Source organism: Fringilla coelebs, assembly GCF_963513975.1.
Source record: "Fringilla coelebs genome assembly, chromosome: 3".
In the NCBI taxonomy this organism is placed as follows: domain Eukaryota; kingdom Metazoa; phylum Chordata; class Aves; order Passeriformes; family Fringillidae; genus Fringilla; species Fringilla coelebs.
The window spans coordinates 101900997-101925030 of record NC_140030.1 but is presented as its reverse complement, the minus strand read 5'-3'; the positions used below and the strand labels follow the sequence as shown (position 1 = coordinate 101925030).

The 24034-nt window shown below is 41.1% G+C and overlaps 1 protein-coding gene across 3 annotated transcripts in view; it reads left to right on the top strand.

Annotated features, from left to right (window-relative positions):
* Nucleotides 1-18223, top strand: part of CLIP4 (CAP-Gly domain containing linker protein family member 4) — a 32257-nt gene extending 14034 nt beyond the window's left edge. For 2 of the 3 annotated variants that reach the window (XM_084203459.1, XM_084203460.1), the window contains 10 exons: nucleotides 507-743; nucleotides 4713-4848; nucleotides 5553-5693; nucleotides 8280-8363; nucleotides 11091-11231; nucleotides 11652-11780; nucleotides 14032-14155; nucleotides 14893-14957; nucleotides 15619-15691; nucleotides 16306-18223. In XM_084203459.1, the coding sequence (XP_084059585.1) occupies nucleotides 507-743; nucleotides 4713-4848; nucleotides 5553-5693; nucleotides 8280-8363; nucleotides 11091-11231; nucleotides 11652-11780; nucleotides 14032-14155; nucleotides 14893-14957; nucleotides 15619-15691; nucleotides 16306-16627 (1452 nt within the window). In that variant the 3' untranslated portion in view covers nucleotides 16628-18223. The remainder of the gene's footprint in view (nucleotides 1-506; nucleotides 744-4712; nucleotides 4849-5552; nucleotides 5694-8279; nucleotides 8364-11090; nucleotides 11232-11651; nucleotides 11781-14031; nucleotides 14156-14892; nucleotides 14958-15618; nucleotides 15692-16305) is intronic. The other variant, XM_084203461.1, reaches the window with a different exon arrangement.
* The last annotated feature ends 5811 nt before the right edge of the window (nucleotides 18224-24034 follow it).

Below are 24034 nucleotides of genomic sequence, written 5' to 3'. Positions count from 1 at the left end.
TTTATTCAGGTACTCATGGGAGCCATCACATTTGCATATTCTATACATGCAACATACATTAATTAAATTTGGAATAAGCCTCACCAAGGAGCAAGCTATATGCTGGGTAAAGCTATATTCTCTGGGAGAAGTTGCCATTTTGGTGTTGGCATTACAGACCAGAAGTCTGCCTTGCTTTCCTAACTCTCTGTTCAGGTACACAGAGGTACCTGAACACACAAGTGTCACAAGTGTCTTGTTTCAGGTGTTCTGAGTCCTAATAATGTTTTTAAATTTGAAAACGTTGCTTACTTGTCAGTTTCAAAAATGAGATGCTGTACATGCTAGCTGATCTAAGGATGTTTTGGCATCCTTATTTGAAAATGTGGATTTTTTTCATAGTTGTTTATATTCTAGGAAAAATATCTAATAAAGAGGATTAAACACTTTGTGAAACACTTTGGTTTCACCTGGTCAGATTTATCTTGTAACGACATTAAATCCTGTGCCATGTTATTTTTCTACAGAATGACAAAGGGCAGATTCCAGCAGATGTGGTTCCTGATCCAGTAGATATGCCACTGGAAATGGCAGATGCAGCAGCCAGTGCAAAGGAAATCAAGCAGATCCTGCTGGATGCAGTGCCTCTCTCGTGTGACATCTCCAAAGCCATGATTCCAACCTATGACCACGTCACAGGCAGGGCCATGCTTTTGTCACTTGGCCTGAAGCTGGGAGATCGTGTTGTTATTGCAGGACAGAAGGTATGGCCACCAACCTGGTACTACTCTCAGAATTCCTGGAGAGTCCATTTCTTTACCACTTTGGAGACATACCTCAGTTTGAGGGTCTGAAATGCTTTCTGGAAGGTGTGATCTCTGGATGGCAGCAAGGAACTGGTTAGGGAAAGTAATAAGCTGAACAGTTGTGTGATAAAGTCATTATTATGAAAAGCAGTTTTGACAGGCATAGGCTGCATTTTGTGTCTTTAAATGATTTTTAACAGTCTCCTCTTGTACATCAGCATGGCTCAATTTTATTAATGTTTTTGGTGTCACATCAAAGTGATGGTAAAATTGGCAAATTGCTTTGTGAGTTGCCCAGCTTTGTTAGGAGTGTGCATTTGTGAAGTACTCCTGATAGCTTCCAGAAGGCAGGGAAAAAGCCCTTCAGTTCTGCTTAGCCTATAGTAACCCAATTTCACTGGTGCAATGCAGCTAAAATCTTTGAAGCAGTGCTGTGCCAACAGGGTTGTTACAGGGTTCTGTGGAAATATAAGGATGTAGCTAATAGACGTCCAGCTCAAATGTGAATAGTCCTTTAGAAGCTACCATAATAGCCACCTTTCTAAAAACATATTTTAAAACTGTAGCATTAATATTGCATTGAGTTGTCAGACTTTTTATTTGCTGTGATAGCAAGGGATCTAAGTGCTAGAACTCTTTCAGAGAAGTACTTCTTTCCTGGTAAGTGCTGAAAGCATTTTTGAGCAAAATTTTATATTTTAATATCTTTCATATTAATAGCTTTCCTAATACAACGTCAGATTTATAACTGTCACAACTGAATGAGTCTAAAGTGATCTCCATCAAGAGTGTGAAGCAGCTCCTATTGTGTATTTTAATTTGGTGTATTCTTGAAAGTGGGTCAGGGAATGCAAAGGAATTAGTAGCTATGCAGAAAGCATTTTAACTGAAGTATGTACAGAAAGCCAGTTCTTTAAAGACAGAAGTTTCTTTATCAGAAATCACAGTTGCAGCAAGAGGAGATAATGTTAGTGCAAGTTAATGGAGACTCTAGAACAAGAAAGTGATGAAATTGGTGCTCTTGTGTATCTTTCCTCTAAATAAGGCCTACAGAACAGTTTGTGCTGTAATGTGCTCACTGTGCATGGATAGAGCTGCCTGGGTTTGGTTGCTTTTATTCTTCTAATTGATTATGCTGTTGCAGTGTTTTTTAAGGAATTGTTAGAAGCTGGTTTTGTGCTGCCAAGGGCCAACAGGGCTTTGTAGCTAGCTTGTTTTTCTTTAAGGGAGCCAAATCTGTTCTAGAGCAGGTGGGAAGAAGGAATGTGATTGTGCTTTTTGAACTTCCATTTCCACAGCAGCTTTCCTCCCTTCCTTCCTTTGTGTGCGAGGAGCTGTTGTGCAGTACTCCCACATTGCTTCCCACTCCTTTTCTCTCTTTGCCTGAATGGAAAAGTTGTTCTCAGCCCTGCCTTCCCCTCCCCCTCGATACTCCTAAATTCCTGCAGGGTGGAGCAAAAGTGAAAACAGGGTGAGTAAAATGGTGCCCTGTTTTTAACCTTCTCCTGGATCAGTTCTCATTCTGTGTCTTAGTTTGGAAAGACAGGTGTCTGCTAAGGAAGGCTGGAGCCTCCCCTGAAATGGAGAATTTAAACCCCCTCCCTCTGAATTGCTATAACATTTAAATTAAGGGGCTCTTGGACAAAAATATGGGAGCAGGAATAACAGTTATTAGGGAAGAAAATAAAAGGCTAAAATAAACAATGCAGTAAACCAAAACAACACTGACAGAGTCAGAACACGACCTGACACTCTGTTGGTCAGGGTGTTGGTAGCAGTCCAGTTGGAATTGTGGCTACAGTCCTCCTGGAGTGTCAGGTGTGGTTCTGCTGAAGCAGTGATCCTATGGAAAGGGTGTAGTCTTCCTCTGAAGATCCAGAGGAAGAGGCAGCTGCTGTTCCTCTGGGAAAATCCAGTGGAGAAGCCAGCTGGTGTTCCAGAATCTCAAGATTGTATCTGGGTAGAATGCTTGGCCCTTCCCTGTGGGTGGAGCATCTCCCAATGGGATGCTGTAGTTCTTATCAGCCATGCAGTGCCATTCAATAGCTTGGTATCAGCAGATGTCTCCCCAGAGGGAGGAGTGGTTGTGGAAGAGATAAGGAAGACTGCCCACTTAACAGAAGACAACTGCCATACAGATGGCAAATAGAATACAATTTGCCTTCCCTTCCCCCTCGGTACTCCTAAATTCCTGCAGGGTACAGCAAAAGTGAAAACAGGATGAGTAAAATGGTGCCCTGTTTTTAACCTTCTCCTGGATGAGTTCTCATTCTGGAATATGGAAGCTGGGATGAAGGCACTTGGAACTGCAGCATTTTTTGGAGATGTATTTACGGGTTCCTGTTGTCTTTCCTGCTTCTGCAGTCTCCTAATATGTCAGCTCTAATGAAGCTTGAAAGCCAAGCACAGTAGATGCCAGAGGGAGAATGGATTCCTCTCCCAACTCCTGCTGTGCCTGTCGTTCTGGTTGTCTTGCAGGGTAGGAAGCTGTGTAAGCAGGTGTTCATGTGTACGTGATGTGGGGCCCCACAGCTCCAGCAGCTCCTGCTCTGCTAGACTGAGTGTCCATTTGGATCACATCTGGTGAAATGGGAGTGCAGGGAGATCAGCAGTTGGGAGAAAACTGCTCCTGCTGTGTCTCATTCGAGAGAGATCCCCTGCTCCTTGCTTGCACAGGTCCTTGGGCAAAATTGGAGCTGCAGTTTTTGCCATCTCCCACCTCCAGTTTAAGATGCTGGCTGTTCTCCTCTCTCTCAGTAAATGCTCTTTGGCTCTTTGTGCCAGGAAAGTAAGTGGAGGAATTGTAGGAATGTGTGGGGCTGCTTGGCTGAACTTCCTCTGGATGAATTTTATCCCTTTGTTGACAGCTAAAAGTTCTGAGTCTAGAGTAGAGTGACATACCTGCCTATAACAATCAAGTTTAAGGAGATCTTCAGCATAAGAGAAGAGGTTCTGGGTTGTGTTTATTTCTTTACAGACATGAGGAAAGAGTTGCTGGAAGGTTTTGTAGTTAAAAAAAAAATGTTTTTATCTATTTACTCTCTGAGGCTTGGATTAAACATCAGAGTCATAGTGTAAAATGAACTAGCATTAAGGTCACATGAGATGAGGAAAACTGAGCAACTGAAAGATCAAAGTTTTTTATTACTAAAACTAATTTAAAAATCAAATATAAAAATAAATTTAAATTAATGTTAAATGCAGCTCTTGTAGTTATTCCTCCCCTGTTTGGTTGAAGTGTATGAGCTTATAATGTATATTTGTGGAGAAGGAGGTCTACCAGCAGGACTGGTCTGTCTTGATATTCTTCATATGCTTATCTTTTTACAGTTTATTTATTGAAGCAGCAGCAGATGTTTAAAACATTTCAAATGTTTAAAACATTTGCTGGCTTTTAAAATTTTGTCTAATCATAAGGAGGGAACAGAAGACTTACGAATCTTTTCCAAAGAAAAAATTAATTATGCTCTGAAGTTTACCCTTGAACCTTTGCTATATATATATAAAAATATATATTCTTCTGTGTGTTTATGCACACACAGATTTGTCTAATATTTCTATAGAACCTCCAGTTCAGGGACATATCTAGCCCTGAATCTGGAATTATTCTTAGATAAACAGTGCAAGTAAAACCTCTCACTGGGTATGTGCTCCTGTACCTTGCTGACCTAGAGCTGTGTTTACATCTCTAAACCATGGCTGCTTAATGCAAAATATACACAGAAGGACTGAGACCTTTTGGAAGATGTATTGAATGGTGTTGAAAGGTAGGAATGTGAATAAGTGAAGGAAATGGTGTTTGCATTTTTGTGATGACTTGTCTTGCATTTTGGAGATGACTTGCTGTCTCTTTCATAACCGATACTGTTTTCTCTTGAACAAGACTTGTTTTAAAAACCCATTCTGTGTTGATTCTTTTTCTCTTAGGTTGGTACTTTAAGATTTTGTGGCACAACAGAATTTGCCAGTGGCCAGTGGGCTGGTGTAGAGCTGGATGAACCAGAAGGGAAGAACAACGGAAGTGTTGGAAAAGTCCAGTACTTCAAGTGTGCACCAAAACGCGGTATAGCTTTTATTTTTTCTTCAATTTTTAATCCCCCAAATTTAAAGAGTACTGAAAGGTATGAGCTGTCTGGGAGGATAAAAACAGATAGCAGATTCTGTTGCTTTTCTTTGTAATGCAGTGCTTTGTTTGATTTTATTGGCTCTTTAAGTTTTGGCTGCAACTGCAACTATTTGCAAAACAACTGGAACAACCGATCAGTCAAAATTGCTGGTTATTTCCTTGAAACTCTGAGATTTCTGTTTTTTCATTGATATTGTTGAAAGGACTTGTTTCTACTGTAACAATAAGCCATGTTTCTTTGTTTCTTTACCTGCTTTGTCTTCCTTGGTCAGACATTCCTGCTTGTAGTTGTTTTCTGACTTTGAGCTTTAGTTGAAGTGCTGTGGTCACACAGGGCATACAAAGGTGTTGTGTTTTCTAGCAGGGGAGACTGAACCTTATGTTAGGACAAAAAGGAGATTCTAATTGATAGTCTGAGTGTTTCCAACTTACTCTGTTCCAGTTCCTTGATAAGGATTTTGGTTTCACTGTTGTCTTGAGCTTGTCCTTCCTACTCTGCAAGTGCTTTGTCAGCATAGCAAGTTATGATGGTGGCTAAAAAAAACCCCTGAATTAATTGGTGTGAGAGAGACTAGCTGCAAAACTTCATTACTTTACCATTATCCATGGTTCTTTGTTGACACATACAATTTTCTCTCCAGGTATCTTTGCACCCCTTTCCAAAATAAGCAAGGCTTCTGATCACAAGAAAAACTCTGTACGAAGCTCTTCCGTGCGCTCTTCACCTTTGGTCAAATCCAAGAAAGTAGATGTGACACACATAACTTCCAAAGTGAATTCTGGTGAGTATTTTCTTGCATGTTGATGCAGGATGGAGGGATGCTAATCTTCAAGAATTAGTAAATCTTGGTGTTAAAATTCTTGTTTGGAGTTAGTTCATAGCTGGGATGAGGTGATAAGGTATTCATTAACTCCATGTTGTCCTGGTTGGAAGTTCACTGGCCTGTGGAGTGGTGCTGGAAGGATGTTGTGTGGAGCTGTGATTACAGTGATCTGATGTACTGTGACAGTTTCTACTCTTTACATACTCTCTATAGAAAACCTCTCAACACAACATTTATTCTTGAGCCATTAAAGTAATTTCTAATTGGCTGTGATACCAGTTAAGTGTCTCAACCTAATGAGTTTCTATTTACTAAGGTATTCCTGGAGAATTTGCAAGGAATGAAAATTTAGTAGGTAATCTATACACCTTTATGCCTAGAAATTGAAGAGATTTTTTTTTTCTGGCAGCATGATAAAGAAACTATTTAACTCATTGTGTTTTATCTGCTAATTAAATTATCTGAGTAAAACCAGTGCCAAATTAGAAGAGAGAGGTTGTCCTTGTAATAAGGCCTCAGTCTACTGATTGGAGTTATGGGCTCAGTCTCTGGCTCTGGTTTACTTTCTTAGTAATTTGCTCAATTTACTTAATCCTTCTGTGTAAGTTCCCTCCCTGTGGAGTGAATGATCCGTTTTCTGACTGTTCAGGTTCCAAGTTGTTTGGAGAACAGGCTCTTCCCTGCTGTTGCAGTGCTGGCCGTGCATAATCCAGCTCCCCTGTGTTTTGCTGCCTATGTAATAATGTCAGTAAATATTTCATGGGCATTTCTTCCACCTTTTGAGCCCTGTTCAGGTGACTCACTCTAAGGCAGCACAGCTTAAGGGTTGGAAGATAACACACATTCCCATTGAATTTACCCAAGCACCCTAAAACACTGCGCACTTAACCTGAAATATGCAGGGTATAGAAGCAATGCAGCAGGCTGGTGCCAGAAAAAGATGCATTTTGACAGCTTTTTGGGTGACTTATGTAACTTTTCTCTGCATAGATTGAGGGGGGAGTAAGTGTCTGTATTTACAATTAGCACAAGATTCAAGCTATTTATAAATGGGCATCTTGCATAAAAACCTTCTTGGGATAAGCAGTTTGTTAGGAGTATTGCTCAGGAGCAGATCCAAGCTGACTTCTTCTGTTAAATATTTTCCAGTGTTTGATTCATTTTGCTGTGAACTGTTTGTAACCCATTAAACTATAATGGGAGGGACTTTTCCTTTGTCACTGACCTAGTTCAGTCATAACCCACCTTTTCTGTCCCAAAGGTGCAGTTGTGTCTTTGTAAAATTTAAACATTTGATACCTTGCTTTAAGGTAGAAATTGGAGTGAGTTAAGCATCATCTGCCTAGGAGAGCTTACATCCACTGGATGTGAGTGTCTGGAAGCTGCTGTGTGCAGGGAGTCTTTGCACAGAATTCCATTGCAATTAACATGCCTGGCTGATTGGCTGGCAGGACAAAGCTGCAAAGGCAGAACTTCAGTTTGCAGTGTTTATGTGCATCACCAGGTCATATTTCTTTCCTTTAAACTTCCTCCCTGGATTACATTGGTTTATAATGATTCAAGAAAAATTAATATGGTTTTTGTAGGTTATAAGCTACAAAGTAAAATATACTTTAATATTGTATAGGGGTTTTGAAATTTTATTTGGTTCTACTGGATTCGAATAATCCATCAGATTGATGAGAAAAGATCTTTTTCAAGTTTCTAGGAAAAGGATTACTGAGATAAAATTAAGAAATGTGTTATCAGTCACAAACCACTAGTTTTTTGATCTGATGCCTTAATGGCCATGAAAGTTTGGGAAATACTCCACATTCACAAACTAGTTCAGTCCCTGTGGCTGAATTAAGCTGAGAGATGTAGTTAAATAAAGCAGATGTGATTTTTCTTTCATGACAGAGAGGGGATAAATCATAGATAAGCTTGTTCTTCATTGAGTTAGGGTAGGAAACTGTCAGAAATGCAAAATGACTGTTTGCAAATTATAACTTAGGTGAGAGTATGAGTTCCTACACATATCACAACATTGCTGCTCTGAGAGTTTGGCTCTCCAAAATCAAACTGGCATGCTTACATCATTATATGTAGTCTGAATGAAGATTTGATCTCAAATCTCTCTCAAAACCTTGATGTGTAATCTTTAAAGCAGAAATTATGAAATTAATACTGGTAAATAGTAGGCCTTAAGTCTATTAAAGTGAATGTTATAGATATGAATGTTTGAAAGATTTAAATAAATCTCATTCAGTATAAAAATTAGTATTTTATAGACAATTTGTTTATTGTTTGGCAAGATAGTTTGGACTGGTTTAATGTGTTAAGGGGTTTAATATCTGTGCTTATCCATCAAAACAATTCTGCAGTTCTCATTTTACTCATTTATCAAGTGTCTAAGGAATTGTACAGTTTTATCAATTTTTTCATGCATCCAGTAATCTGCCAATCTGCATAATCTGCAAAAATAGTTTTTGTATGTGACTTTCCTGTAAAATTATTGTTACTTGTTAGGATGTGTATATTTAATTGTATATATTCTTTTTATAGGCCTAAATATTGGAAAAAGAGACAGTGCTTCTGAAAACAACTTTCTGACTGCTAACAGGGGAAAAACTGTACCTGCAAAAGATGGTAATGAAATAATTAAAAATAATTTTTAACATCTTAAGAATAATTTTTTGTATAGTAGAAGCAGTATTACTGCTGCCCTACCTCTTTAAAAGCCCTGTATCTACACTGTAGAAAAAAGTTTCCATGCTTGTTTAATTCAGGTCTCAAGCAGGCTGTAGGTATTTAGTTTTCTAGGAGCAAAGTAATTTGTGTGGATGTTTGGCTGGCTTTCTGTGTTGGTTAGGTAACCACTTCTGTCTGAATACCTGGGCAGGAACATAGAAAAGCCCTTAAAGCTGGCTTTTAGTAAATGATCTTGCAGAGGATCTGTAAAATTACCAGCTGGGGTTTTTGAGGGAGACCTTTTACCCTGTATTGTTGCTGCCTAGATGTTAATATTCTCCAGGCTTTTTTTTGCTCTCCTCTATCTGTATGTTCATGCTTCTGTAATAAAGTGTTACCATCCAACAGTGCTTAGCAGTCTTGATGTTGTGTCATGGCAGACTCACAAGAGCAGGCTTCAAATATGAAAAATGAAACTAACTTTTAAAGAGTGCCTTTTGCATGTGAGTCATTCTCTGCAGTTATCTAGTTTCACAATTGCATAACTTCTACCTCAGCAGTACTTTGCTGAACTTGAAACACAAAGGGACCTCACTTTCAGCTGTCTTGAACAAACCCTAAAATTTGTGTCTCCTTTGAGGTTTTGTCTAAAAAATCATATTGTAAGTGTTGGTAAAAGCAGTGTTCCTTTGGAATAATTTTAAGTGTGAATTTGAATATTCCTTCTTTAAGGCACAGAATCACAGAATAGTTTGACTTGGAAGGGACCTTAAAGATCATCAAGGGTCATTAAATATCACCCACCTTCTCTGGGTAACCTGTTCCAGTGTCTCCCACTCTCACAGTAAAGAGTTTCTTCCTAAGATCTGATCTCAGCCTCCTTTCTGTCAGTCTGAAGCCTCTACCCCTTGTCCTGTCACTGCTTCCACTCGTGAACAGTCTGTCCATCTTTTTGGAGGCCCCCCTCAGGCCCTGAAAGGCCACAGTGAGATTTCTCTGGGGCTGACCAACCCCAGCTCTCTCAGCCTTTCCACCTAGAAGAGGTGCTCCATCCCTGTAAACATCTTCTCCTTTGGACTTGCTCCAACAGGTCTGTGAAGAAAAGCATCTTTTTATAGCTTCTGTGAGTGAACAGTTTGAATTCAGAAAAAACAACAACTGGATTTATAAAACATGAGTTAGGAGTAAAGACTTGAAATTTGTGATTGTGTGATTAAAAAGCCAGAAGCTGAAAGGTGTAAAACTGGAAGCTTTGGAATACAAGGGTTGGTAAAACCCGCTCTGCATGTGTAGTGGGAGTAAAAAACCTCGATCTAAACTGCTGGTGATTGAGGTTTTATGTTAGGGGGGAAAAAACCCTGTAACACTAGCGATAATTATGTGGTGAGATACACTGCTGAGGAAGTCTTGAGATTTCCCTGACGGGAAGTTTTCAAGAACAGGCCAAATACTCACCTGTCATGAGTGTTGTAACAAATAATTGTTTTGCCTGAAGGAAAAGGAATCAATTATATGGCCTGCTGAAGTCCTTTCTACTCTTCCTTCTCCCACACTGTGGTTTCCCACAAAATGAAGTATCCTGATGACAGGTTTAGTTGGAGCAGTTCTTGTTGCATCCCTGTAAAACTGGTGGTCTGACCTCCAGTGAATCCGTCCCTGGACTGGCTTTTAAATAAGTACATGTAGTGTGTGTCTGCAAATGTGCATGTGTGTTTACACCTTGGACCTGGAGCTGAAGTTTGCCTGTGTAGTCACTGTTCAGTCAGTAATTTGCATTTTCTTTATTGTAGCCCATCTGCAGTGAGTATTTCAGAGTCTTCAGATTTCTGTCCTCAGCTTCTGTTTGGACCCACTGCCTTTGCCTTTCCTCAGTTCTTCCTTACTGTTTTGCAAAATCGGAGAATTAAATTGCATTGAACAAACGAACCCTGCGTCAATATCAAGCTGTTTGCCAAAGTGAAAGGATTAAGCTTCTCAAAAGTCTGAAAAGTTTGATAAGCAATATTATCTTTATTTTTCACATTTATAAGCTGAGGCATAGATGTGTCTTGCTGTACCTTGCCTCATTTTGGGCAGAACAGGATAAGAATGGGGAGAAGAAGAAGAGCCTTGAAAAGGAAGCAGGAAAGATGAACATAAGTCTTATTGGACAGTTTAGACTTTAGGGTTTGCAAATGGAAATAAAAGTGATTTATTTCCCATTCTTGTTTTATAGAACAGATTTTAATATTAATACAGTATGTAATGGAATATAGTAGGCTTTAATCCAGGCAATAATTCACTCACATAATATCACCTTCCTTCCACTTCTCATCAAATCTTTAGTAGGCTGGGTGCTGAAAGGCTGGTGGTATGATCTCTTATTACTAAAGCTCATGTATTTTAATAAATATGCTTGGGACTGTTTAGATGAACTTTGACAGAATGATAAAGACGGGCTTTTGGAGACCTCCTCTAACATCAGCTATCACCATCTTCCCAAGACAGGGTCATGTGCACCAGTGTCATTCCTGACACGTGTTTGTGCAAACGCTGCATAACAAGTTCTGACTTTGGCTCTTTACTTTGTATTCTGTGGCCCATGGAGAGCAGATAACTTCCATGTTACAAAAGCTTTCCCTTCTGCTTAATCTCTCCTTTTCCAAATTATAATCCCTGAAAGACAACTTTCATTTGTGTCTTTAGGTTTTCCTGGGTACAGCAGCTCTTCCTCTTCTACTGCCTCCTTGGAAGGCAAAAGGAATTACTCCAAGAAGAGGAACTCAACAAGCAGCAGTAAAAAGGCCCTGACCAGAGTATCTTCTGCCTCATCTAAGATTAGTGCTGGTATGGTCTGTTGAATTGAGGTGTATTTTCACAGGGGGGAGTTCACTGCTGTGTTAAGTATTTATGTAGAACTGCTTGTGTTGTTTCAGAATCTGAAATAGTTTGAGAAAGACACTTGTGAAGTAGTTTAACCATAAACCTAAGTTTGGCAACTTCTATAAAGATTTTTGTAATGTCTTCAAGATGCAAAGTGTTTTTACAGTTGGTCACTGTACCTTTTCAGAGCAGAGAAAAGGCTGTAGTCCAGTTTTTGTGCTGCACAAAGCAAGTTTTTGTCTAAGCAAAATTTGTGTTGCCATGTGTGGAAGGTACACTGTGTTAGAGGTAAATACTCTGTTCACTTATCAGTTGGCTTGCTATTGAAAACTTTCTTAAAGATTTAATCTCATTAATTTCATATCTTGTTCTTCTCTTGACCAGGGCGGTATAGTTCCCCAACCATGAGGAAAAATGCTCTTGATGAAGAAATCCAGGTTGGAGACAGAGTACTGGTGGTGGGACAGAGAACAGGCACTGTTAGATTTTGTGGGACAACAAAATTTGCACCAGGTATGTGCAGTGCTCTGTGTGTGTTGCCAAATCAGTATGGAATAGCTTATGTGTGAGCACATGAACGGAAATCCATCTTTTCCCTCACTCCTTCCAAAAGAATTCTAAATTTAAATTGGTTTGTTTCCAAGTTCTGTCTTTTTCTCTCTCTCTCCTCCTCTCCCTCTTAAGTTTCATTGAGTATTTTTTACTTTAATGCAAGAAGTGTCAGGAAAAAATAGCGGTTTAAAATGTGACTTTTACTTGTCCACTGTCATGACTTATGTAGGAGAGATACTTTGATGTTGAAGTTGTAGGTATTTCAGAATCACAGAATATTCTGAGTTGGAAGGGACCCACAAGGATGATGGAGACCAACTTCTTATCAAAGCTTTCTGAAAATCCTCAGTTTAGTCTCCAAAGGAGTACCCAGTTTATTGAGCTCACATTAATTTACTCCTTAGTTTTTGTATTAAGGCTTCTTGACACAGCTTGTCTCTTGCAGTAGTGGCACTCTTATGCCATGTACCAGTCTCATTTCTTAACTTATTGGCATCTTTAAGAGGGTAATTTTGAACATTAAAATTTTAACTAGCAAACCTTTAGGTCATGAGATCGATAAAGTTACAAATATCTCAAAAAGCCCTAACCCCCACCACCGTTTTCTCATCCTTCTCCCTTTCAGCTTCTCCCTTCCCCTTGCTAAAAACCACTTTGCAGTGAAGCCAAGTGCTGTCAAAGGCAGCCAGTTGTTCTGCATTGTGGAAATGAATTTTGAATCTAATATTGTAACCAAATTTATCTTCTCTATGGCCTATCTATAATCTTACTGCAAGAGTAAGGCAGAAGCATTGGTAAGTGATGGTGTGAGCAGCTGCTTTGGGTGAGGGCTGTGTGCTTGGTGGGTGACTGGCAGTGCTCTGTGGTGACACTGGGTGGCATCAGCATTTAAAAAACCTCGTCAGGATGCAAGGTCCTGGTACAAGCTCTGGACTTGCTTCACCCCTGCCCCATTCCCCTGTTTCACTGTAGGCAGCCCTTGCTCAGGTACTGCAGTGACCTGAGGGACACTTCAATGTCATCGCTCTTTGTGTTGTTGCTGACAAAGTGATCAGGGAGAAAAGGGCAGTTTCCCACATACACTGACAACTGTGAAATCTGAAAGCTGTTTGACAATGTTATTAAGTCTCCTCCCTCTCTGCTTTAAATCAGGAACATAATTTTTTGGAGGAAAACATGCTATTGTAAGAAGTGAGGATGGAAAGATGACAAATCATCACCATTTGCTAACCCAGTAATTTATAGAAAATGTAACAGATGCATGTTTAAGTATTTCAGTTCTAATGTGTATCAAAGCTCTGGAAGTTATCCAAGGTTTGTTCCTTCTGCTGCAATGCAGATCTTTATTTAATTCTAAAAGTGGGAAGGGGAGAACTTCTGATAAACTGGGCCCTTCTAATTCATAAGCTGTCATTCCTGAGTTTCTTGAGATGATAATTAGAATTACAGTTTTATCCAGTGCCTTAGTACCAAGTGACTTGAATTAAATTCTGAATCTTCTGGGGATGGATAGCATAAGGACTACTAATGGAGTATGAAATTTAGCACCTTTGTGTAATTAGCTCACATTTATCACAGGTTATGAATGATCAAGCTCATTAACATCTTGCTGCCTATTCAGTGTTCTGTATGAGATTAATTGACGGCCAGTTCCAATTTTTGCACCCTTCTCTTGATATCACACGACCAACCTTGCAATTTGCATTAATTATAACTTGCTAGATAGAGAGAAAGAATGAATTAATATCAAAACTTTAATTTTACTGTTGATGATCTCAGATGAGGCATAAACCATGTGGTCAGAGGAATGAAGAGAGAAATGTGAAACAGCAGTGCTGCTCTTTGCTGTCTCCTTGTTGTCCAATAGCCAGTTATGCCCAATAACATTCTATTTTACTTCAGTGTGTACATGTATATGTGTTTATATATTCCTCAAATGTTTTTACTTTTTTGTATTAATTAAAATGTCAATAATTTTACTAAAAGCACATAAATATGCTGAGATAATTAGATTTATTAGGGTACAATTCTTGCATAATTGCATAGATAGCTATTTTATAATATTCCTATTTACTATTAGCATCTTGATATTTTCTGACTAGAAACTGTTTTCCTTGATGTGGGTGAATGCCAACTGTACCAGTGGTCTAGATGAAGAAAAGCCTGTAGTGTTTTGTTCCAAATGCCCTGATTTTACTGTTTTGCAATGTAGGCTTCTGGTGTGGAATTGAGCTGGACAAGCCCCATGGGAAGAACGATGGCTCTGTGGGAGGAGTGCAGTACTTCAGCTGCCTTCCCAGATATGGCATATTTGCACCCCCATCTCGTGTACAGAGGTGAGCACCGAAGCTCTTGTCATGTTGGGGCTGCCAAACGATTTCTTAATACATTTCCAACGTGGAACAAATTTTTGAACACATACAGAAGGTTTTATAACCTCCATTAAAAATCTGGTGGTTTTAGATCAGCTTTTTGAAAGCAGAGTGTAAAACTAGAAACACATCTCTCCTGTTTCTTTTGCAACTACCTGAAGTTTATTCCAGAGCCTCTGATACTCTGTGTTCATTAAACCTTACTTTCATGACCCAGTCCTGATGTGTTCTGCTAAATTCAGTTCTAAAAGGAACTGAAATGACTAAAAAAGGCTCTTTTTATCCTAGCTAACTGCACAGAGGATCCAAAGCCTGCACCACTCGCTTGTAGTCTCTTCCTTAGGTTCCAGGAAGAGCATCCAAGGAGTTCTGTACTCTTTCCTCCTGTATTTGGATGTAGTTACTCTGCCAGACGTGTTCTTGCTTTTATTTCTCTGAATAAGCCAGCTCAGGCAAACACTTAGGAACTTGCCTCAAAATCAAACCTGCTGTCTCAGTGAGTGAGAGGCAAGTAACTCAAACACTCTGACTTTCTCCAGGCACTTCTTGCACAGCAGCCTGAGTGCAGCAGGAATGCTGCTGTCTCTTGGGGCCAGATGGAGAAGGAAAGAATGAAAACCTCATCAATATTTGACAAGAATCCAGTTGGTTTGTTCAGAGTTGAGTTGAAATTACCTTTTTATTGTGTTATTGCTTTTCAGACTGACTGGTTCTCTGGATTCTCTCACAGAGACTTCATGGAGTAAAGTAACTCACACTTTTCCAGGTAGGAGTGGGAGACATTGGGATTTGGGTGAGGCAGGCCCTGCTCTGCAGCCTGAACCATCTGCACAAAGCCACCTTCTCCAAAAGCACAAGACATTTTCAGGGACCCCAAATGCCAGCCAGTAGTCTGGCTGCTCCCTTCCTAAAAAATCTAAATTGCAGAACGAACTGGGGAGTTCTGTATTGATCTTAACACTCTACTGGCAGAAGGAATTGTCAGTTATGATTGTTGCACTGTTGGCAGTCTTCCCTTACTGCTAATATTGCATTCTAATCAGAGAGAAAGGGAAATGGAACCTGTTCCTTAACACAAATTGAGATTGATGAAGGGATCACTAGGGAGACATCCCCATGAAATTACTAAAACTTGTGTGAGGTACTTGAAGTAGTTGGTTTTCTTTTCCTCTAGTTTAGCATCTTGTGAAAAGACCTTCAAATTGCCCTTGTTTGGTTTGTTTAATTTAATTTCTGTTCATTCTGAAAAGCCAAATATATTATAGGCATATATGTTTGTGAGAAATTTCATAATTTAATTTCCAAATTATAGTGGAGAATGTGCAGCAAATGTAGTGGAAGAAAGAAAACCTACAAAGAATATGTGTTCATAAAGGTGGTTTTTTTCCTTAAGAAGTCCTACACAGCTTATTAATCTTTCCACTCAGGTTTTAGACGCAGTCTAAGCAGCACTTCTGCATCTTCTCAAAAGGAGATAAACAGAAGAAATGCCTTTGTTAGGTGAGTGTTATGAGTTTCAAGTGGCTGTTAGCTTTGCTCAAAAAAAACCCTTCAGGCACATAGGGTATCTAGACCTTTACATGTTTGGTTTTTTGTTGGTTTTTTTTTTCAAAAAAGGAACCAGTAGTACACTTTTTCCATGGGCATCCAGGAGTACAGTGCTAGAATTCAGGTTGGCATTAAAGTTGTTTTCCAATCATATTCTCCAAATTCTTGTATTTTCACACAGCCGGGTGAAGCTCAGAGGCTCTTGGTAAAGGACTTCACTTTGTTCTGGTGATCCTGACTGGCAGTTGTATGTTAAAAGTTGTTTCAGTTAAACTGTTTTAAGCCCCAAATAAAATGTTTTGTATGGCTTAATTTACCAATACTATCACCTGCTGTAAATACTGTAGATCCTAGCACTGGGTGAAGGAAATTGCTTTTCCAATACTTGAGACTGCTGAGTGTAGCAGCCTGTTACTGTTATTTCATGGTTTGTTAGTTACATGAGATCAAACCCAGTTTTTCTAAAAAGGAATTTGAAGGTGTGTTTTTTCCCTCATGCACTTCTTGAATTACAGATTCCCCTCGGATGGTTTATAACTTTTTTTGTTCCCTTTCCTGTCTCCCAGGTCCAAGAGCTCGGTGCTGCGGCGCAGCTGGAGCAGCAGCAGCACAGCTCCCTGCGAGGGGCCCGTCAAGCTGCACGAGGGCTCCCAGGTTCTGCTGACCAGCTCCAACGAGATGGGCACCATCAGGTACATCGGCCCCACGGACTTTGCCCCGGGCGTGTGGCTGGGGCTGGAGCTCCGCAGCGCCAAGGGCAAGAACGACGGCTCGGTGGGGGAGAGGCGCTACTTCAGCTGCAGGCTGAACCACGGCGTCCTGGTGCGCCCCAGCAGGGTCACCTACCGCGGCATCAACGGGGCCAGGCTGGTGGATGACATCTGCTGAGCCCCAGCGCGCTGCTCGCACCCTGGGGAAGGAGGATAGCACAAAGCAAGCCCACCTAGAATGCAAATGTATTTTGGGATCTTTACATCTGCATTTGCGTTTTACATATATAAGGATATATGTATGTGTGTGTATATAATATATATATTTTATATAAATATATATATATATAAAATAGAGAGATAAAAAAGTGTTCTGTCATGTTAAGGAGTAAAAGCACTGGTGAGTTTCTCTTACTTTAATGACCCTTGCCTGGAAGGTTATTAAAGCATCTTGGGTTTAAGATGCTGCATCATTTGAAAACCATTCCAGCTGGAGAACAGAGTGTCTGCAGTGTTCTCTAAAGTTCCTGTGTGGTTCATGCAGTATTCAGAGGGTTTTTCTCCGTGTAGTAATGAACTGGAAATGTTTGTGCATTGCCTGCTTTTGACAGTGGAGGTGGTTGATGGGTGGCATGAGCCTGGTTCCTGGGCACTTCGTCAATTCCAGTACCAGCTGCTAGCAATAAGAAAGGAGGAAAAGTAAAAGCCAAACCCCCACTCCCCCACCCTTTTCCAAACAGTTGTGGAGTATTTTTGCATTTTACTGTTCAGATCTCCCTTCCTCTTTCCCCCTCCTTCTCTCCTCCTCTCCATAATACAAAAGGGCTGATAAATACAAGGATTTGCCCCTCTCCTAGTGAAGAGCAGCAATTAAATAAGAAGCCTTTAAAAAGCACAAATATGCTGCATGTCAGTCTGTACAGTAACAAGCACTTTTTGTTCTGCATTTGTAGAACGAGCTACATACAAGATGCACTCTTTAAAATAATGCACTTTGCACTCTCCTGGAGAGCTTACCCTCATTTTTAGAGACTATTTTTGTTTGGGGTGCTGCAGGCAATGAGTATCACACTTGTAAAATGCAAATAAACCAGAGTGGAATACATAATTCCCTTATCATAAATATTAAGTCTGTATAAATACAGCTAGGTAATTCCTGCCAATGGTATGGAACAGATACAGGGTTTTCAAGCAATCTGCTGCCATTTTTTGATTAGTTTGTGACACTGTTTGTTTGCTTTGGAACAGTTTCCAGTATAAATTTTTTTGTGAGATCTTATGATGACTTAAGGATAATTTTAGGTGCAGCACTGTAATGGGCCTTTATGTGACATCATTTGTGTATCAGCCTTTTAGAACAGCTAATCTTTTGTCCATGTTTTAAACATAGAATGTATTTTAATTGCTCAGCATATGTAAACATAACTGGATGGGTTTGTGTTCCAGAACAGTCATTTTACTCTTAAATTATTTGCTTGCTCTTGCCTACTTGAAGAAGTGATACTTTAAATCATAATAGCCTATTTTTAGACAGAATCCTGCTGCTGTAACCTTCTTTTAAATGTTGCTATAGTTATTTTTCCTGATCTGTATTTAAAATAATGCATATTGTATTCTAACTCATGGGAATTTTAATTGAATATAGAAGCTGTAAATTTTGAATGTAAAGAAAAAAGTAATGCTTTATATTTAGAGATGCAGATATTCAGTGATGTACTGAACTTTACTTTGTCTAATATCTGTTTCCTGCTGATATTAATAAAATGAAACCCTGTTAAATAGTAGAGCAAAAAGAATTTTCATTAGGTCTTTACAGAATGTACATTTCTTACTTCTGTTCTTCTGTACAAATGATGTGCAGGGAGTTCAGTGTGCAACTGCCAGCTGTGAGGTTTTCTCTCTCCTGGCTGTTCAGCTAAGAACTGCCTGCTCCACCCAAGGCCTTTGCACAGCACTTTCTGTCACTGCCTGCTGCTCCTGGGAGAGCTGTGAAGGAGCATTACCAGGAATGCTCTTTTCCCTGCCTGACCAGATGGGAGGGGTGGAACTGCTTTATCTGAGGGGTAGCTGGAGTTCTCCAGGAGGTTGGTATGGGAAGAAGTGTGTGGGTGAGGCAGCAAGCTGGGGCAGCTGGTTGGAGTCACAGCGTTTCTGTGTGGTCTGTCTTGCACAGATGATTCAGTGGGAGCTTGTTTTTGCTGCAGGGGTGTCAGGCTGAGCCTTGCACAGCTCTGCAGCTCCACACAATTGAGCTGGAAGTGGGTTCTGTGTCTGGGCCTCACTGAAGGTGCCTGATGGGTGCAGGAGAGGGCACAGATACCATCTGGCACTGGTGCGTTGTGCTCTACCTTCCATTTCAGCTCCAGACAGCAGCACATCTCTGCTGGAAGCTCTGGCTGTAATTGGCTTCAGCACTAGCTCGAGGAGCAAGTCTCACTGTTATCAGGATGGAGCTGTTTTGGTAGCTCTCAGAATCTTCTGCCAGGAAGCAAGAAGCACTGTAAAATTATGCTGTCTGAAACAGAAATAAATCAGTCCATTCCAGAAAGGATTACTGATGGCTCTCTTCAAGGTGATGAGGGGAAGGGATTTGTGCTTCCCTAAATCCAAGGTAAGTTGCCATAATCCTTTACTCCAACTCTTACAGGAGGACACTGTCATAAAGAAAATTCTGAAAATAAGTGAAGTGAAGTTTGAAATTAGGTGCTGTGCAGAGGACTGTACTATCACAGCCCCTAGCTGGTTAGAAAAAAGCCAAATGATCCTCAAAGTCCCGAGAAACTACATAAATAAAACATTATGTGTAGTTTATAAATAAATAAACAGATGGTCCCCAGCAATTCTGTGTAGACTCTGAGGCCAGTCCTTGTCCCACAGCATGTGAAGAAATGTCCTTCAGTACTCTTAGCAATTAAATCTTTCAAGTTTTCTTGAACACTGGCTGGAAAGGAGAGACCACAGGTGCATGTGACAGGAGGATGAGAATTTCCTTGAGGTGTCTGAGGATGGGGAATTAATTTCTAGGGAGCTCAGCTCAGCTGGACTCAGTGACTCTTCTGCAGATGGTGACTAATGGTTTTCTGGGCAGGGAGCCTGCACCTTCAGAGTGCTGCACATGGATCCAAGGCTGGCTCTGCAGAGCTGCAAGACACAGCACTGTTCCTTGACAAGTTAACTCTGTCACCTGTGGGAGGTGGCAAATCCAGCTTTTCTGTCGTGGCTGTTGCAGAGTTCAGAGTTTGCAGAAGCCTTGTCAAGGACCAGGTGGAAAGTGAAACTGTCCATGAAAGCCACATAGCAGAGTACCCACCTGCATCCTTTTCCCTGCCTGGTTGCAGACTGACAACTCTGGAAAAAGGGGAATTACAGCAGAGATTTCCAGCCAGTGCCAGATCCAAACCAGGCTGTCGTGGCTGGCTGCTGACCAGCCCTGTTCCTGGAAGAGCATAGGAGAGCTCCCTTTTGAGTTAAGACAGGGAAGAAAACAAAGGAGGGAGGGGAGAGGTGCCTACTGGAAAAGTCTTTTTAACCAAACCACAGCACTATCCTGCTGTAGAATGAGCACATGAAGGAGAAAGTTTATATAAAGTCAGTCCTAATTTCAAGGAGCATTTCATGAGAATGCAGCTGCCTATGCCATAGGAGTGATGTGGGATGGGATAAAAAGCAAGTGTTTCAGGGCAGAAGCTAGCTCTTCCTAGAATTGTCACAAGATTCAATACTGCCATTTTCAATACAGAAAATGAATTAAAATACATCTTAGAGGTAGACCTACCCTCAGTACAGACTCAAAGGCTGTCTTAGATACATACCTTTAGGGAAACACCCAAATGCTATCTTCAGCCACATCCTTTGTTCTGTTTTTGCACTGGCCAGTTTGCCGTGGGTAAGAGCCAGCCTTCCTTGGGACAGAGGGAAGAGCACCTTCCCCTGTAAGAAACTTGGTGTGTTCCAGATTGTAAGGCAAGATGTATTCTATTTGCCATCTGTCTGGCAGTTGTCTTCTTTAAGTGGGCAGTTTTCCTTATCTCTTCCACAATCACTCTTCCTTCCAGGGAGACATCTGCTGATAAGAACTACAGCATCCCATTGTGAGATGCTCCACCCAGAGGGAGGAGCCAAGCATTCCTACCTGGATATCATCTGGAGATTCTGGAAATACCACACAGCATCTCCACTGGATTTCCCAGAGGAACAGCAGCCTCCCCTGCTTCCACTGGATCTTTAGAGGAAGACTGCACTCTTTTCTACAGGATCTCTGCTCCAGCAGAACCACACCTGACACTCCAGGAGGACTTCAGCCACAATTCCAACTGGACTGCTACCAACACCCTGACCCACAGGCTCATATTCTGACTCTGTCAGTGTTGTTTTGGTTTACTGCATTGTTTATTTTAGCCTTTTATTTTCTTCCCTGTTAAAGAACTGTTATTTCCTGCTCCCATATTTGTTGCCTGAGAGCCCCTTAATTTAAATTTTATAGCATTTCAGAGGGAGGGGGTTTACATTTTCCATTTCAGGGGAGGCTCCTGCCTTCCTTAGCAGACACCTGTCTTTCCAAACTAAGACATTTGTGCAATGCAAAGAGGTCTGGAACAGCAGCTGTGAGCCCAAAAGGTGGCTCGGGGTACCACCAAACCTACTCCTTAGGGTGTTCATCACCTTAATACTTCTGCAACTTTGCCAAAAATGTTCAGACACATCTGGACATTGATCCAACCATTGAACAGCCCAACACGGAGAAATCCAGCTACTGTCACTTTATTTGTCTTCATGCCTTGTGGTTCACTACACTTGTTTACAATACAAATACACTATTCAATACAAAATACTCAATGACCATATATTAGTATTTTTCTTCATAGTATCCCTGAAGTGCACAGGCCCTTCCTTTATAAACAATGTTGCATAAACGGCTGTACATGAGACAGACACTCCTATAATGAAGCTCGGTACTAAAAGAAGCCGGGAGGGGACACTTGGGACATTTCCCTGTGATGGGTTTAACTCTGGGACAGATGAACAGCGATGTCTTTGCTGCTGTGGAAGGCTGTTTAATGCTATTCCCACCTCCAGGTTCTCATCCCCCAGCAGCCAGGATTACCAGGAGCAGACGTGCAAAGTGGCACCTGCCATTCCCTGTTCCAGCCCCCGTGCAGGGCAGCCGGAGCAGCCCCGGTCCGGCACCGCTGTCCGAGACCCACTCGGGCACATGAACGCAGCCCTGGGGCTTCCCACCGTGCTCCCTGCACCTCCTCTGGCTGTGGCCAAGCCCCTCTCCCACCCCACTGCCTTGGGGAGCAGAACCACCCTCACTCCTGCCCTGCTTCATTCCCAGGCACGTGGTGGGGAAACACGGTTCAGTGGCACAAAGGGAAGATGATGGGACAACTGGAAAGGCAGAGAGACAGGCATCCGAACCCAGATTACCTCCAGCAGCTCGCAGAACCACCTACTTATCCTCTATAGGAAACCAGGTAACATCCACTTGGAAATAAGCCATTTTCAGAGCAGAAGCACAGGGTTTTTCCCCAGTTGTGCTTTATATCCTGTAGATCATACTGCTTCCCGCTTTTCCACTGCAGAATGAGGAAGACATAAATCAGAACATCATTATTACCAACACAAAAGATTAACAGTCTTAAAACAAGTTTCTTAAAAATATACAGTGTGTCAATAAACTATAATTTAAAAAATAAGTCATCGACAAAAATGGGTAAGAGGGTTAAAATAAACTTGAATTTGTTTTTCTCCTAGCATGGAGGGGTTTGATAGAGGAGTTTGGGATTTACAGAGTGCTTTGGTCTGGTGAGCCCACGGCGACTTAAATCCCTCCTGGTCCCTGCAGCTCTGAGTACTGAACAGGTGAATCGTCCTGGACACAGAAATTAAAATTTCTGGTTCATGCTCATGGCAACTGCAGCCTGAATACAATCAACAGAGCATCCTTTGGTCCAAGAAATTAATGGCAGTATTTGTTTTCTGAGAAAGAGGACAGGCAAATGCTCCAGCTCCTGTTTCTAAGTGAGGCGATTTGATTACCAGCAATATTTACAGAACAATTTTTGCAACCTGGGGTACTGTGCTTGGACAGCACACAGAGATAGCAAACTAAATGCTTGCTGTGGAAGAGCTCAGAAATGGTATGGTTTTAACATTAAAAATAAGCCCAAACTGGATTTCTGAATTCCAAGAGTTAAGAGAGAGGGATTAGAAAAAACCAACCAAACAACAGTAATACAAACAGACCCCAAAACTCCAATCAACCAAGAAAATCCAAACCATTTAAGACCCCACAACAAAGCACTAGAGGGAAGCTCACTTAAAACCAGCTGCCAGTGCTGAACAGTATTTGTCTCAGTGCACTGTATTGAGCAGACTGGAGAATTTCAGTAGCAATCCACCATTTCTCCTGATCAGAATTATCTCTTGACATATTCCATAGGTAAGAAGCAGGACTGTGTTTAGCTCCTTCATTTTTTTCCAACTCCCATTCTGTAAGAAATTCTGTGATAAAATAACTGCACAGCACAAGCTCTAAGCAGTAACCACACCTTCAGCATGGCCGAGAGAGCCTGCCTTTCACACCTACAGACCTAAAATCATCTCTCGCTGCTTGTGCTTTTTAAGTTTCTTTAGAAATTCCACCTTTAACATCATAACCTGGCAGCTTATCTGCATTTGTGCAGCATCGAAGCTGCTGCCCCAGATCCAAGAATTAATAATTTCAGCTAGTCAAAGATCATTAACTTAGCAACTTTTTATTCTTGTGCATTCTTTTGAAAACACTCATCAGTAAACAGGTCAGCTTCTGTCCTCAGTAACTTTGTAAGGCAGCAAAAACTCCGAGTGTGCTCCTTTCCAAAGAAAGGCCAAAGAAAACAATGAGGAGTTCAGCTCTTCTGAAAATGAGAAAGCTGGAATACTTAAATGAAAATTGCTATTATATGTGAATAATGTACCGGTGTAATAAATTGTTCAGATGGCGCTTGCCTCCTGAATTAATCAGCTTTCCTGAGCCTCGAGAAACAACCCCACTGAGTTTACTGAGCTAGAGAGAGAGACCGGTGTGACACTAACACAATCCTGGGCTAGACAGAAACCCTCCCCAGTGGCTATTTCACAGCAAGAGCTGTGAGCCTAATAACCTGGGAGATGACAAATACCCTCTTAGCTCAGCCTAAAGGAGCCTGTAAGCTTGACCCTTGTTATCCCCCCTAACCCATGCAGCAGCCGTGGGATGGATCTCTAGCAGATGAACATGAAATTCAGAGCAGCCCCTGACCCAAGCTTCCCAACATGAGCACAGCCTGTTAACCAGTCACCACATCTGCTTTTGGCTTTGGTCTAAAAAGAGGATTTAATTCTGTGTATCAGAGGCATCAGAAAGGCAGATTAGGAGAGCACCAATGCTCCCCCTGCAATGTGTTTTGTACAAGGGGGGTGGCCCAAGCCAAGTCCTCCAATTTCAATTTGCCCATCCCAAAGTTTAGGAGGTACGGGGATTCTGGTTTGTTCCCTGATGAAGACAGGAAGCTTACCTCAATATTTGGATCCAGGGCCAGACTCAGGGTCACTTCACTGA